The sequence below is a fragment of the Triturus cristatus genome, chromosome 11, assembly GCF_964204655.1.
Source record: "Triturus cristatus chromosome 11, aTriCri1.1, whole genome shotgun sequence".
NCBI lineage: Eukaryota > Metazoa > Chordata > Amphibia > Caudata > Salamandridae > Triturus > Triturus cristatus.
In genome coordinates, this window is record NC_140594.1 from 19,963,038 (window position 1) to 19,980,000 (window position 16,963).

The 16,963-nt window shown below is 43.8% G+C and overlaps 1 protein-coding gene across 1 annotated transcript in view; it reads left to right on the top strand.

Annotated features, from left to right (window-relative positions):
• LOC146783165 (transmembrane protein 132C-like) overlaps positions 1 to 16,963 on the top strand; it is a 1,355,452-nt gene that overhangs the window by 1,055,332 nt on the left and 283,157 nt on the right. The window contains exon 5 of the mRNA XM_085636355.1: positions 12,846 to 12,989. Coding sequence (XP_085492481.1) covers positions 12,846 to 12,989 — 144 coding nt within the window. The remainder of the gene's footprint in view (positions 1 to 12,845; positions 12,990 to 16,963) is intronic.

Here is a 16,963-nt window from a genome sequence, read left to right on the forward strand (position 1 = left end):
TCAGATATATATATTGATTTAAAGGCTATTTTCTCAGAATCTACTGAACAGATTTACACCAAACCTACAAAAGGCACTTCCTTGACCTGAGGACTACCTCTCTGCCAAATTTCTAGTAATTCTGTTCAGCCGTTCGGGCTGTAGCCCTGTCTAAAGGTCCTATGGAAAAATGCATGGGAAAAACGCGTTTTGGGACCCCCTTTTATCTCAGTCCCTGCTTGACGAATCACCCCGAGACTATTAGGGTAGGAGCGGAGCGGAGCGCCCCACCTATTTTGAAAAATTCGCGAGGATTCGTCGACCGGCGCCAAAGTTATTCAAAATAGAATGTTGCGGATTTCCTATGGAAACGTGGTCCTAACTATAACTACCTACTGGCGACCGCCAGTAGGTAATATATATATATATATATATATATATATATATATATATATATATATATATATATATATTATCTACTGGCGGTCGCCAGTAGATAGTTATAGTTAGGATCGTGTTTCCATAGGAAATCCGCAACATTCTATTTGGAATAACTTTGGCGCCGATTGACGAATCCTCGCGAAATTTTCAAAATAGGTGGGGCGCTCCGCTCCGCTCCTTCCCTGAAAGTCTCGGGGGGGTTTCGTCAAGCGGGGGCTGAGAAAAAGGGGGGTCCCAAAACGCGTTTTCCCCATGCATTTTTCCATAGGACCTTTAGTCCTAGTTTAGTACGGTACGCGCACGGTGAAAAACCTAAAAAAAAAAAAAAAAAATACATAACTCAGCATTTAAAAAACGTACAAATTCACTGAAAAAACCATAGGTTTCACACACGTTATAGTTAGGAATTAGCATTTAAAAAACCTTGCAAATTCACTTAAAAAACCATAGGTTTCACACATGTTATAGTTAGCTGGACATTTCACTCGTGAAAAACCATTGAAATTCCCCCGTTATAGTTAGTGCAGGCAACTATAACTCACGCGACCGCAATCCTCTGCTGATGACGTCAGATATTACATCACTGATGACATATGTGTCTTTCTGAAAAAAAAATATTTGTAATATATGTATAGCTAAAAATTAATGGAAGAAGACATGGGTAAATAAGTGTCTAAATACAGTGATGTAATATCTGACGTCATCAGCAGAGGATTGCGGTCGCGTGAGTTATAGTTGCCTGCACTAACTATAACTGGGGAATTTCAATGGTTTTTCACGAGTGAAATGTCCAGCTAACTATAACATGTGTGAAACCTATGGTTTTTTAAGTGAATTTGCAAGCTTTTTTAAATGCTAATTCCTAACTATAACGTGTGTGAAACCTATGGTTTTTTCAGTGAATATATATATATATATATATATATATATATATATATATATATCCACCAAAAGACTTCTCTTCATGCCAGAAACCAGAGGGACACAGCGGGGATTCCCAGAAGAATGTGTTTATTTAAGCACTGTCGGCATGACGCGTTTCGGTGAACTGCCTTATTCATATTCCATACAACAGTATTTTGCATCGGTCCGTTGTTAAAATGTTAATCACGCTCCCATTGGTGGAAGCCCAGCTGAGTTACATTTGCATGAAACGTCACTTCAGTCCTACTCGACGGACTGCGGTTCCCAGACTGCACCATCCCGGCTGAAGGGGAAAACGTTTTCAGGTAACTGCTGAAATCTCGTAGTGAGTGCCGGATGGATTTAACAACATAAATGTGTGCAAATAAAATGTCCTGATGTCACTGCTAAAATATATTTCTACATTTTCATATATACAATTCTAAAATAAATTAAAATTAATAATTTATGAATTGTTTTAAGGTATTTATTTATTTTTACAATTTATTAAGCGCAGCGTTTGCCCGTGGGCGTCTTGGCGCTATAACTTTCAGTAATAATCAAAAGGATGGAAATATGACAGATGCAAAACGCATGATTATTGGTTAAACAACCAAGGGGCACATGCATCAACAATGCCATTTGCGATTCCTTATTAGCGAAAAATAAGGAATCGCTAATAAGGAATAGCAAAAGGCTATGCATGTAGGAATCGCTATTCAAATAGCGATTCCTTAACTTTCCTTAATTGCTACTAGCAAATTGCGAGTAGCAATTAAGGAATGCCATCCCAATCATTCCTATGGGCCTCCAGGCCCATAGGAATGAATTGGAGATTGCATGAGCAAATAGCGAGTACCAGTAGGTTCTCGCAAATTGCTCATGCAATTTCAAGGGTGCAAGGGTGTCAAAATGACACCCTATTGCACCCCTGAAATTGATATGTGCACATATGTTGCACACACACACATGCTCTAAGGGCATGTGTGTGTGCAACATGAAACTTTGAAAAATGCACAAAAGTGCATTTTTCAAACTTTTAGCAAATTACCATGCAGTTCATCTTCATGGTAATTTGCTCCCCCTATTAGCGAATTCGCTAATTTTTTAACTTTCATGCATTGCATTTAAGGAATCCCAAATTGAGATTCCTTAAATTAAGGAATCTCAATTTGGGATTCCTTAAATGCTATCGCTATTTAAGGAATCGCTATTTAAGGATTCCTTAAATAGCGATTTTTGCTTTTGGGTTGATGCATTGGGATTGGGTATTTTTAACTCAATACCGGGAGCTATTAGCGAATCGGTATTTTACCGACTGGATTTTGGCTTGATGCATGAGGCTGCAAGTTTTTAGTGATTTTCTAAACTGAAGAAGGGATTGACTTAATTTGATATGTGGTGGTAGCAGATTCCACATTCTAGCTGCTGATACCACAAAATGTCTATCTCCCCAAGACACCGTTTTAGTGCGAGGGACAGAGATTTGTAAACTAGTCGCGGATCCTAAAGATCTGGTGGGTTGATATAAAGTTAGTTGATCTTGAAAAACTTGTGGGCCTTTATTTGTTTAGTGCTCTAAAAGTGAGACATAAGGTCTTGAATTTGATCCTATTCTTGACAGTAAGCCAATGATAATCCCTGATGGTTTGATTAATGGAAGCAAACTTGGGGGTTTTGGAAAGCAATCTTGCCGCCGCATTCTGGATTGACTGCATTTTCGCTATCACCCAGGTTTGAGCATTTGCAAAAAGGCCATTACAATAGTCTAGAGACGAGAGAACTAAGGTACTCACCACTGTTTTAGCAGCATTGTCAGGTAGGAACGGGATGACCTTTTTGATAATCCTTAATTTCTGAAATGCAGTTGAGGCCATCCGATTTGCACGAGAGGCGAAATTAAGTTTATCATCAAAGACAATACCTAGGTTCCTAACTTTAGATACCGGAGTCGGCAGCGTTCCCATGGATGGAGGCCACCAGACAGATGACCACTCTGGGAACAGTTTCCCAAAGATGATCACCTCGGTCTTCTCAGAGTTTAATTTCAGGCAATTCTCTGCCATCCAGTCTCTGATTGCCAACATACCATCCTGGAACCTTGCCGCTACCTCCTCCCCATCGTTCTTGATGGCAAGCACAAGCTGGGTATCATCCGCATAAGAGGTCAGGCTCATCCGGTGTTGTTTAATAACCCTAGCTAAGTCCGACACATAGATATTAAAGAGTGTCGGACTTAGAAATGAGCTCTGTGGAACCCCACAAGGTAACGTCAGATTTGCAGATTTAAAAGAGCCTAGCGTCACTACCTGTGTTCTGCCAGATAGGAAGGAGGAAATCAGATTCTTGGCTTTTTCTTGAATGCCTAAATTTCCGACACGGTCAATCAAAATAGAATGATTGACCGTGTCGAAGGCCGCCGAGAGGTCCAGCAGTATTAATACTGCTGTCCCACCCTGATCGTTGATGACTCTAATGTCATCTGCGGCTTTAATTAAGGCCGTCTCCATGCCATGGAACTTGCAGAAACCAAATTGAGTGTTGTCCAGCAATTTATGTTGTTCAATGTATTCTGCCAGCTGGTAGTTTATAGCCTTCTCCAAGACTTTTGCGAGGAAAGGTAGCCCAGCAATTGGTCTGTAATTTTTAAGCTCCTCTTTATCCAGCGAAGGTTTCTTAAGAAGAGGTTTAATTGTCGTGTTTTTTAGGCTGTCTGGATAGATCCCTGTTCTAAATACAGTGTTACAGACTGAGGTAACAGTCTCTATAATTGTTTCCAGGACTGGGAGAAGAATTTTTGGGGGACAAGGATCCAATACCGATCCCGATTTTATTTGCTGTATGATGGTCCTCATGTATGCAGTATCTATCTCTTTGAATTGGTCCAAGGAACAGTTCAACCGACCATGATTAAAAAAATTAATATCTACCTTATCCTTGGAAGCGAACTCTGCATAGATATCATTTACTTTAGTACAAAAGAATTTAGCTAAAGAGTCGCAAAAGCTCTGCGAGGATGGGGGGACTAGATCGACTACTTTACCTGCTAACAGCTGTACTACTCCAAACAATTGTTTGCTCGAGTTCTTAGCATTCTCTATTTGTTGAGCATAAAACTTTTTTTTCGCCTCGTTAATCATTTTTTTATAACAGTGTAAAATGTCTTTGTATTTCCTCCTGCTCTCGTTGTCATAGGATCTACGCCAGCAACGTTCCTGAATTCTACATTGCTGCTTTTTTATTCTTAATTCCTCATTAAACCATGGGGCAGAAGGTGTCGTTCTATTTTTTTATATAGATTTTATAGGTACAAGGGTATCAATCGCATTTCTAATCCAGAAGGTGTACTGATTGGCAGCAGTATTAGCTTCTTGGGAAATCTTAGGGCGAGAAATTTCTGGGTGCTCTTTAAAAGCGACATAATCTAGATCCTTCCAAATTTTAAAACACTCTTGATTTCTGGGCACGTGCTTCCTACAAAGTACAGGATTGACGATAATCCTGGCCAAAATGGCATGATGGTCAGACCATGTAAGTGGCAGAATATCATAAACTCTTAGCCCATTGATATTAGAAAAAATAGCATCCAGAATGTGGCCAGCCTCATGTGTAGATGTGGTGATCTCCCGAGAGAGGCCAAAAACTTCCATGTTTGACAGTAGTGTTTGCGTGTCTCTTTCGTCAGTTTTGTCTAAATGGAAATTCCAATCCCCTAGTATCATACAGGAATCTTCAACAGCTAAGGTTTCCAACAATGAACTAAAATTAGACAGAAAATCATTGCGGGGGCCCGGTGGCCGGTATAGAAGTATGCCTTTAAGATTAAATGTAGGTGTGAGCAAGATATTAAAATGTAGAGCTTCACAGAACGAGGAGGGAATGGGATTGGTTCTTATGGGAAACTCAGACCGGGATATTATGGCTACGCCACCACCTTTCTTTCCCCGCCTGTCCATTCTCTGGATGGAGTAATCGGTGGGACTGCAATCACTAAATCCGGGTCAGAAGTATCGTCCAACCATGTTTCTGTGATAAATAAAATATCTATACTATTGTCCTGGATTAGGTCCGCTATTTCCTGTCTATGTCTACCAGCTGATCGTGCATTAACCCCTTCAGCGCGACGCGGATTACCGCGCTGTGCTGAAGGTTCTATTGCGCGGGCGGGGCCATGACGGAGCGGTTCCGTCATACGCACAGCGCAACCGATGCGCATGACGGAACCGCTCCGTCATGCGTATCGGGGTTAATTAATGCCACAACAATATTTTTAGTTTCTTTTCCCGCCCTTCCATGTCTTAAATTATTTCTAAATGGTGGGAGGCACTTACATTCTGGACATCTAATGATAGCATCTCCAATCACCAACTCGGGATCGTAGAGGGGACACCCGTTAGTATGTCCGGTTCTGAGCTGGTGCAAGGAGTCCGAAGAATAAGTGAACTGGGTCCCTTGCGAGCTTGAACCAGGGGGTCTGGCCCACGGCCCGAACCCGGCGCGGACGGGCGCAGACGGGCAGAAGGTAGATATATATATATGTATATATCTATATATATATTACATTTTATATACGTATGTTGACTTTTTTGATAACATTTATTTGTTATATTTGTTAAAATGTATATTACATCTGATTTATTTTTCTAAAGTTAATTTAATTATTTAATATATTTGATATTTTTTATATATTATAATCGATATTTTGTACAGCTATATTTTTACATCGATATTTTTTTACATCGATATTTTTCTCCAATATTTTTGTACTTACCATTATAAATATAGGATGTTGATATTTTTGACTTCAATATTTAGAGCTCGATATTTGTGTCTGGGGATATTTTGGGGGTCGATATTCTATCAGTGAACCCTTAAGAACTGAGCCGATATCAGCCGCGTGCAGGGCACCAGGACGCATCCACGTGCAAGGCATCTGCCTGTGTTTATTTGTTTAGATGCTCAAGTTCCATCACCAGCCTTGACTCTGACCCAGGAGTTTGAAAATATGGCTATTATAGCTTTCATGAGAGCCGGCCGTATGCATCAATGGAAGAGCTTTTTCCAGAAGATGTAGCAATTTCTGGCTGTAGTGAATAAAACATGCAAAAGAGAACCTCCCTCTAGGTGCAGTTCCCTTACAAGACTATGTGCACCAGGGACAGCAATAGTGTGCCCTTCTCTCTCACACACGAACACTAGCTGTGCTCATTCCCTCACACAAGAAACACCTGTCACCTTTTTAGCTTCTGTTACACGAATAACAGATGCAGAACGGACAGCAGCAGTGCATGCTTCTCTCACACATAGCACAGCATGTTTAGCTTCCACCACACATACGGGACAGACAGCAGCAATGCATGCTTCACTCACACATAGCACAGCATGTTTAGCTTCCACCACACATACGGGACAGACAGCAGCAATGCATGCTTCACTCACACATAGCACAGCATGTTTAGCTTCCACCACACATACGGGACAGACAGCAGCAATGCATGCTTCACTCACACATAGCACAGCATGTTTAGCTTCCACCACACATACGGGACAGACAGCAGCCGTGCATGCTTATTTCAGACAGAACACAGCAGGCTTAGCTTCTCTCTCGCACAGAACAGGTGCAGGACAGACAGCAGCAATGAACGCTTCTCTCACACATAGCACAGCATGTTTAGCTTTTCTCCCCCACACACAGAACATGTGCATGAGAGACAGCAGCCATGCATTCTTCCCTCACACATAGCATAGCATGTTTAGCTGACACATACGGGACAGACAGCAGCAATGCATGCTTCTCTCACACATAGCACAGCATGTTTAGCTTCCACCACACATACGGGACAGACAGCAGCAATGCATGCTTCACTCACACATAGCACAGCATGTTTAGCTTCCACCACACATACGGGACAGACAGCAGCAATGCATGCTTCACTCACACATAGCACAGCATGTTTAGCTTCCACCACACATACGGGACAGACAGCAGCCGTGCATGCTTATTTCAGACAGAACACAGCAGGCTTAGCTTCTCTCTCGCACAGAACAGGTGCAGGACAGACAGCAGCAATGAACGCTTCTCTCACACATAGCACAGCATGTTTAGCTTCCACCACACATACGGGACAGACAGCAGCCGTGCATGCTTATTTCAGACAGAACACAGCAGGCTTAGCTTCTCTCTCGCACAGAACAGGTGCAGGACAGACAGCAGCAATGAACGCTTCTCTCACACATAGCACAGCATGTTTAGCTTCCACCACACATACGGGACAGACAGCAGCAGTGCATGCTTATTTCAGACAGAACACAGCAGGCTTAGCTTCTCTCTCGCACAGAACAGGTGCAGGACAGACAGCAGCAACGAACGCTTCACTCACACACAGCGTAGCATGTTTAGCTTTTCTCCCCCACACACAGAACATGTGCATGAGAGACAGCAGCCATGCATTCTTCTCTCACACATAGCATAGCATGTTTAGCTGACACATAAGGGACAGACAGCAGCAGTGCATGCTTCTCCTACACACAACACAGCAGATTAGCTTCTCTTACTCATAAAATAACAGGTGTAGATTCTCTCTCATGCAGAACAGGCTCAGGGTGCCAGCAGCAATCAATGCTTTCTGCTCTCACACACAACACAGCAGCACAGCCTCTCACACAGAGCAGGTGCAGGACAGACCGCAGCAATGCATGCTTTTCTCTCACTAAACACAGCAGGTTTAGATTCTCTCATGCACAGAACAGGCACAGTAAAGACAGCAGCAATGCACACTTCTCTCACAAGAAGAAACAGCATGTTTTACTTCCCTCTTACACAGATTACACACAGGACGGACAGAATCAATGCACACTTCTCTCACAAGAAGAAACAGCGTGTTTTACTTCTCTCTTACACAGATTACACACGGGACGGACAGAATCAATGCACACTTCTCTCACAAGAAGAGACAGCATTTTTTACTTCCCTTTTACACAGATTACACACAGGACGGACAGAATCAATGCACACTTCTCTCACAAGAAGAAACAGCATGTTTTACTTCCCTCTTACACAGATTACACACAGGACGGACAGAATCAATGCACACCTCTCACAAGAAGAAACAGCATGTTTTACTTCCCTCTTACACAGATTACACACAGGATGGACAGAATCCATGCACACTTCTCTCACAAGAAGAAACAGCATTTTATACTTCTCTCTTACACAGATTACACACAGGACGGACAGAATCAATGCACACTTCTCTCACAAGAAGAAACAGCATGTTTTACTTCCCTCTTACACAGATTACACACAGGACGGACAGAATCAATGCACACTTCTCTCACAAGAAGAAACAGCGTGTTTTACTTCTCTCTTACACAGATTACACACAGGACGGACAGAATCAATGCACACTTCTCTCACAAGAAGAAACAGCATGTTTTACTTCCCTCTTACACAGATTACACACAGGACGGACAGAATCAATGCACACATCTCTCACAAGAAGAAACAGCATGTTTTACATCTCTCTTACACAGATTACACACTGGACGGACAGAATCAATGCACACTTCTCTCTCGCACAATCACCTGCGAAGACGTCATGCTTCCTGTCATTGCAGACACTTAGCTGCATGTGCACGTGACTTAAGGAGTGGATATAGCTCAAGCGTTTCGCTGAAGCCAGCACTGGAAGGTTCTGCACATCAGTCGCTGCATACACAGCTGGATGGACAGATGATGGCCCTGGGCAGGCAGCAGCTGCCGCCCCTCTGAGCAGCAGAGTTTGCCCTGATGATCTGACGCTATTTAGGGACTCAGCTTGAATGTCCTACTCCAAGGGCATCAGCCTTATATGGACACATTTACAGTTGGCAAAATGATATATATCCCCTCTAATGGGGGCCAAAAAGGGGCCCCATTCACAAAAGCAATCTGAGACAAAATCCTAACTTTACGACTTTCGATATTTACAAAAAGCATTAAGGAGTAGAAAAGTTAGGAAACTTTACTACTTCTAGATGCTTTTTGTGAATACCGAAAGTCATAATGTTAGGATTTTGTCTCCATTTAGGAGTAGTAAAGTTAGGAATCCTAACTTTACAACTCCTAAATGCCATTTGTGAATACCGAAAGTCATAATGTTAGGATTTTGTCTCAGTTTAGGAGAGGTAAAGTTAGGAATCCTAACTTTACAAATCCTAAATGCCTTTTGTGAATACAAAAAGTCATAAAGTTAGGATTTTGTCTCAGATTACTTTTGTGAATCGGGCCCAAGGATTCTAACTGTGCAAATCTTAAACCACCGGTGTTTGTCAGAGGGATTACCAACTCCAAGCCTCGTGCCTGCTACGGTAATCTATGATACTTCACAGCGGTCTACAAGCTGTAAACCGTGTAATAGCAATCCAGTGTCAAATGCCTATTGACTTAACATAGGCTTTTCACAATCAATAAGTCAGGTTTACTGCCTTTGTCTAACCTTTTGGCATCATAAAGAGTTCATACCTATGGCCGCTCATACTATGTTACCCAAAGAAATTGACAATCTCTACCGGATGCCACTGGTTGGTCACTATAGCCAACGTGTATTACAATAGACAATCGCCAGGCAAACAACCATCTGGCTAAACATATGTGCAGAATTACACCTTGAATTACCAATACACACCCCCTCCCACGAGGGCCTAGCAAGAAGCATCCCAGAGAAAGCCTTCTATCCCCAGGGGTTGTCAGATGGGCGAACCATCACCACAATCCTTACCAACTACAGTAATGTGGGAGTGTCCAGGTAAAAAAAGTCCCTTCGATAAACATTAAAAGATTGCAATTTCATTCTACATTTAAAACCATATTGGCTTTATTATATCCTGGGCACGATAAAAGGCCAGTCCTACCTTTGTCATAGCTTTTCATAATAAACAGAGCAGACCTATCGTAACAGACAAAACGTTTCCCAATTAACCAATCAGGCCCAGGGCCCTTATCATTAGGTTGTCACCAGAACCAACCCAGGCCTACTGTATTGCTCACAAGCGTTCATACCGTCATAAAATTATAAACATGTAAAAAATGCAGTTGGTAAAACAATACATACTCCTCCTATGAGAGGTAAGAAGTGAACATTGTTTACATCCAGGAGTGATCAGAGGGGTGTGGCCAACACCAAAGCCCAGCCCTACTACAGTAATCTGTGAGATCCCAAGTTGAACTATACGCGTCTACAGGCTTTAACACTGTGCGATTAAAATCCCCCCTTACAGGCCAAGGGTATTGAGCACAAGTTATCCCAAAGGGCAAACATCTGGGGGCAGATTTATAAGCCCCTTACGTGACTTTTGCGCTGCAGTTGCGTCACTTTTTTGACGCAACAGGGGCGCAAACAATGTGGCCTATTTACAACGTGACGCATCTAGGGAGATGCGTCACGTTGTAAAGCCCTGCATCACATTTTACCTGCGTCAGGTATAATGGGGCAGATTTATGTTAACTGGCGCATCCCTGCATATCAGAAGGGATGCGCCAATTATTATGCGCCACAGCTGCGCCACCATGGAGGCGCCGCATTTATAATGCGGCGCACCATGGGGCAAAAACGGCACAGATGCGTGACGCATCTGTGCCGTAAAAGTGGCGCATTGCTGGAGTTGCGTCGCAAGCGCGACGCAGCTCCAGCAATGTTCTGGGGGGCCCTATCTTTACAATGCTGCGTCAATCCTTACGCCTGCTTCAAGCAGGCGCAGGGTTTTGACGCAGCATGGGCCTAAAAGTGACTGAGTGTAATCTTGTAGATTTCACTCAGCCACTTTTAGGAGGCGTTCCTGCGCAGGAACGCCCCCACCTGTCCTGGAACGCCTACATGTGGCGCAGGGCATTACAACGTGACGCATCTCCCAGATGCGTCACGTTGTGAATACCCCGCACCATGGCGCAGGATTTGCGCCGCTGCTGCGTCACAAAAGTGACGCAACGGCGGCGCAAATGTGGCGCAAGTGCAACATAAATCTGCCCCAATGTATGCAGGGTGGGCCTTCCCATGCAGGAAGGCCTCGTAAAAGTGACTCAGTGAATTCTACAAGATTTCACTGCGCGACTTTTAGGACGCCACTGCGTCAAAACCTTACGCCTGCTTCAAGCAGTAGTGACACAGTGTAGTGGGAATAGGCCTCAACACGCATTGCTGGAGTTGCGTCGTGCTTGCGACACTACTCCAGCAAATGCGTGACTTTTCCGCCAACAGATGCGTCAGAATTTCTGACACATCTGTCAATCCTTGTGCCATAGTGCGCCGTATTGAAAATACGGCGCAACTATGGTGGCGCAAGGGTTTCTAAGGGTGGCGCAGGTAAAGTGACGCATCTGTACAGATGCGTCACTTTCTTGTAAATCTGCCCCCAGGTGTACAGCAATACAATTACAAATATATACAAATTACAGTTAGCAAAACAATGTACACTCCCTACTAAGGGGGTGTAACCAGGATTCTCACAGGGCAGTTCTTCTGCCCTCAGGGTTTGTCAGAGGTGTAACGCCCTCGCCTACAAGGCTAATCTTCCAGATTCGATGAGGCGAAATGCCTGTTATAGGCTACAACTCAGTGTAAGACCAGTCCATCGATTAGGAGATACTTGTAATTTCCAAAAGGGGGTCGGACGAATAAAAAACATGAGCAGCTCTTTGTTTTTACAAGAGGATAAAACATGTGTTGCTGATGCTGTGCAGCATGGACAAAGAAAGGCTCGGTGCCGTATTTGAGCACAGACATTACCATGCATGCTTCTCCCACACACAGCCATGCATTCAAGCGCCTACAGCACAACGCACCTCTAGTTTGTTGTTTACATATAGATCCAGGATGGGGGACACCAGTCTTGGAGCAGCAAATAAAAAAAGGTTTCATGTACATAAAAGTGAATGTTTAAAAGTAGAAACTCAGTATCAAATTGCAGTTGTCGAGCCCTCCAAACAATTAAAAAAATCTATCTTTATGAATGGGAGGGGTAAGGGAGCGGCAGAAGGGCGGGTGGGGGAAGGCAGATTGGGAAGCAGGGGAGCAGCGCAGGAGCTGGAGGGGAGACAATACAAGAGCATCAATTGGGTGAAAGCCACAGGATACAAAGTGGGAGAGTGAGTGAGTGAGTGAGTGAGTGAGTGAGTGAGTGAGTGAGTGAGTGAGTGAGTGAGTGAGTGAGTGAGTGAGTGAGTGAGTGAGTGAGTGAGTGTCTCCAATCATTATCCAAAGGAAAAGATTAGTCTCTGCCACTCTTTGGAGTTGACCACGCCTTCACTTCTAGAACTATGATTGGCTGTAATAGTGATTATATAGAATGATGTGAATTGATTCACAGTGATCACCTTCTAACAAAGCTTTGTTCCAGTTCATGTTTGTAACATGTTTACAAGTGACCCTCCGCTAGCAGCTGTCCCTAACTTAACATGTTAACACAGAGGTGTTCTATGCCCATGGTCTGTGTCCTGGGTATTTAAGGGTGAACCCTAAAGATGTTTCTTGGTCTTTTGAATACAGGATGCAGAGATTCTGAACACAGCCATCCTAACGGGGCGGACAGTGTCCGTGCCGGTGAAAGTAGTGTCCATCGAGGAGAACGGCTCTGTGGTGGACATCTCCGAGTCGGTGGAGTGCAGATCTTCCCATGAAGATGTTGTGAAGGTAGGAACTGTTCTGCTTTTGTACTACAATCTCTTCTTATGTGTGAATTTAGGCACTCTAGGTAGGACCATGAGTGTGCCACCTAGAGCGCCCTCTTCCCTGCCCAGCCCACCTCTCCCCTCAGCCCATCACAGTGGACCCTGATATTTTGTGTATGAGTCTGACAGTTCTGGCTGTGCCGGTCAGCGCACACCTTCAAATACGCACACACAGTACACGAGCTATCATTGCCCTATGGATGGATCACTCACAGGTTTTGAAGCTATGCAGCACCTACAAGGAGATGACGTACCTACATCAACACGCCCTTGATCCTGGCCCTACAATCTCTATGGACGTCGATTCGCGTAATGCCAAGGTTAGCACAAGTGACATCACATTCCCTTTAATCCCAGTAACATCACAGAAAGTGACAACTTTGACCCTCAACCCCAGGAAGTGATGCCACAAGTCATTGATTCTGATCTCATAATAATTGGTCTCACTGAAGCCGGGTTTATGCCTCATGAAGGAACTGTATGAATACACCACAAGAGGGCGCACGAAGAGAGACTTAAAGAGCAATGATCGTCAAGTCCCTCTGTTTTACTTCGTATGGATCATGTGTATGAATTGTATTATTGGCTTGAATGACTCGTTATTATTCTCGGTTAGTTGTGTTTTGTGATCACTTGTAAAGCACTAACGCTTGTGTGAAGCACAGACCTGGCAGTTTTAGTCAAGCACATCATTTTTCATGTATTCACAATATTGACACAAGTCGAGAATGTTTGAAATGGATTTCCCTTTATGATGTGCTCTAGACAGTGTGCAATGCACTGCTGGATGTATGTATTGGATAGTCTGGAGGTATCATGTCCCAGTGGGGTACAGAGAGTGGACACTGCTCCCATTGGGGCACTGTTGACCCGCTGCTCTCGACCCTGCCTTTGCCATCTCTGAACCCAGGGGTTCTAAATACAGTGCCAAGGGTCACATGGAGCAAGCCAGGAGTACACAGGCCCCTTTTGATGACCCTTGCATGGCACTCTCGCCGGACACCTGGGTCTTGCGAACTCCTTGGGCTAAAAGTGCTCCTGGGCAAGGTCTGTGGTAGCAGCTGAGCTGGGCTCTGGCAAATCTGGGACCCAAAAACGTCATCAATGTGGGTCTATGTCTGATCGAATCCTTCAAAGTAAGAGCTCTATTCTCTTTCCAGCCGGGCTTAGTTCGAAGCGCTCAGGCGCTGTGCGACTATTTAGTGTCAATGTCAGCTTATTGTTTAGGCAATAAAACCATAACAATTTACATACATACCGTATGAACCGTTAATATTGTACGTGTGTAAACTGTTCTGGTTTGTATTAACTAAACTATAAATTGACATTGGTTATTCAGTGACATAGATACACAGGGCTTTAAGTGGGATGAAAACACTGGAAGGTCTCTCAAAGGGGCGTGGCCGATATAAGTAAGGGCGTGGCTTAAAACATGTAAGCTAAAAATCTGTGCTTAGCATAGTGCGCCGCGCGACTTGTATTTTGCTGTTTTTGTCATTGCATCTAGATATATGATACAAGTAACATCATACCTAAAAGAAGTCAGGACTATTGGCTTTGCCAATGGTTGTTAGTTGCAAAAGATAAATAAGAAGCAACTATGGCTTGTATATAATGTTGAAAAAACTTCCACTTAAAGACCCGGTGACACCACGACAATGTTGCTGCCAAGCCAGGTCTTCCCTGAACCGGAAGAACCGGAAACAAGCATCCTGGGAACGGTTTCTGCCACTAGATTCAAGCTAGTCTAGCTGATGATGGCTGTTACCCAGAAACCGTTCCCAGGATACGTGTTTCCGGTTCAGGGAAGACCTGGCTTGGCAGTTCAGGCTAGACTGTTCCCATGAGGCACAGGGTCCAGACTGATTTGCATATAGCTGGGTTGGAACTTGAGTGGCGAAGTGAGCTAAAGAATGGTGATCGATTCAACCCAGATCTGTGACTGGGGGTGAGTGTCTGAAAATTCTCAGGGCTCCGTCCATCATCTCTTTGTGTTTGCTTTATTAAATTTAAAACCTGAAAAACCTTAAACTAACAAATTTTAAAATATAAAATGTTTAAAATTCATGAAAATGTCAATCTAAATATTTTTAAATACAATCACACCATAAAATTCAATAACATTCAAGAATAAAACGACACAGAAAAACATTTAAAATTAACAAAACCTAAAAATAGTAATTAAAACTATGATATTGAACTTAACAATGTTTAATGTTCTATTTTTATTTTATAACAAACCAATGACATACCTGCCATCCATATTCCTATCCTCAGTGTGCTGGTGGTTGTGAGGAGGCTTGAGTTGCGGGTAGTAATCAGGGCTCGAGTCGGGGTACCACGCGGGTGGACGGCGTCCCCCCACTTATTTTACCAGGTTTTTACCGGGTGGACGCCGTCCCCCCTGCCCAAAAGCTGGACTTCACTCTTTGGCCTCTGGAGCGAGATCAGAGCTTATTCAGAACGTCTGTCTATCTGCATTCACTGCGGGGGGATTAAACGCAGCCTCCGCGAGGTAGGGTTCAGACCACCTTTTAATCTAAAGGCATATGAATACCCATGAGATTCCTGTCGTGACGTCACTTCCGGTGACAGCGTCCCCCCACTTCTTTTTTTAGGACTTGTGCCCTGGTAGTAATGCATAATTTCACGTAATTCTGCTGAAATTTCACATAATTACACAAAAGAAAATGATCCAAATATTGCACACCCCTCATCAGCACTGAATCAGTGCACGGGTCAATGTATAATCTCTCCATTCTCTTGTGTTTTAGTCCCAGTAATACCTGCTTGCACAAGGTGGAGCAGATCGCTTTCACACTGCCGGACACGCGCTGCTCTTGTGTCCGTTCAGCTGTTTTTTTACCACAACAGGTTCTACATTGTAGTTAAAGCTAAGCTCTTCCTGTGCTAGTCTGTGGCTCACCAGCTGTCTCCTGGGGGAGTTGCGGGTGTTTCTTAGAACCTAGACAACACATGGGTGCCTACATGTGGGGGAGAGGAGTTGGCCTAACGGCCAGGGGCGGTCGACCTCAAATCTGGGGAACCGGGTTCGAGTCTCAGCAATGACGCTGAACATCCTGTGATTCTGGGCAAATCACTTTATCTACTCGTGCCTAACAAAATTGAATGTGTCCTCCTGTAACGCAACTGGTGCTATGTAAAGCGCTGTTATACCCGATACCGGGTCAAGTTCGCGCTATATAAAAACTCCGTAAAAAAAAAAAAAGTGGATTTAAATGTGTGTCAATGCTCCTGAAGAAACCAGCTACTAAAGATGTAGTCACGCTTACCAAAACAACTAAACATGAGAGAGAGCCAGTGGGTGCCTTCAAGCTATCCAGATGTACTTTGGAATATAAGCTGGAATTGCCCCACTCTGGATCTAAACACATATTTGCACAGGAGAGAGCATACAAGAAGATGCAATGAGCATATACGCGAGGGTCCACTCTGGTAATAACAAACTATGGACCTAGTTCAAAGCTTGCGTAATCCAACAAACGCGGAGAACAAAACTGTTTACTTCACAACCTGATCCGAGCTTCTGAGAGCGTCTTCTGGTTCTCTCGATAACTTCAGAGATTAGCCACTCAGTCTCCCTCAGTTCTCCCTGTCACTCTTCGGCCTATGACATTATGGACCACGCTATACTGTTGTCCCAAATAGAGAGTGGGCTGGTGTTTCCGAGAGGTTTTTCCACTGGTCCTGTTCCATCGTCCTCGACAACAGCCAACAAGACTCTATCGGATCTACCGAACCTTCCATGCATGAGGTGTAATCTTGCCACAGTGGTCTTCTCTCTTACGGCAGAGGGTCAGGTGCATTTTCAGATGGATGCTGACCAGCCAAAAATCCACGGGGCATATTGTCAAGCGGCAGCGATAATTATCGCTGGCCGCTCTTAGCGAGATTATTTTTATTGCCGGCTATCGC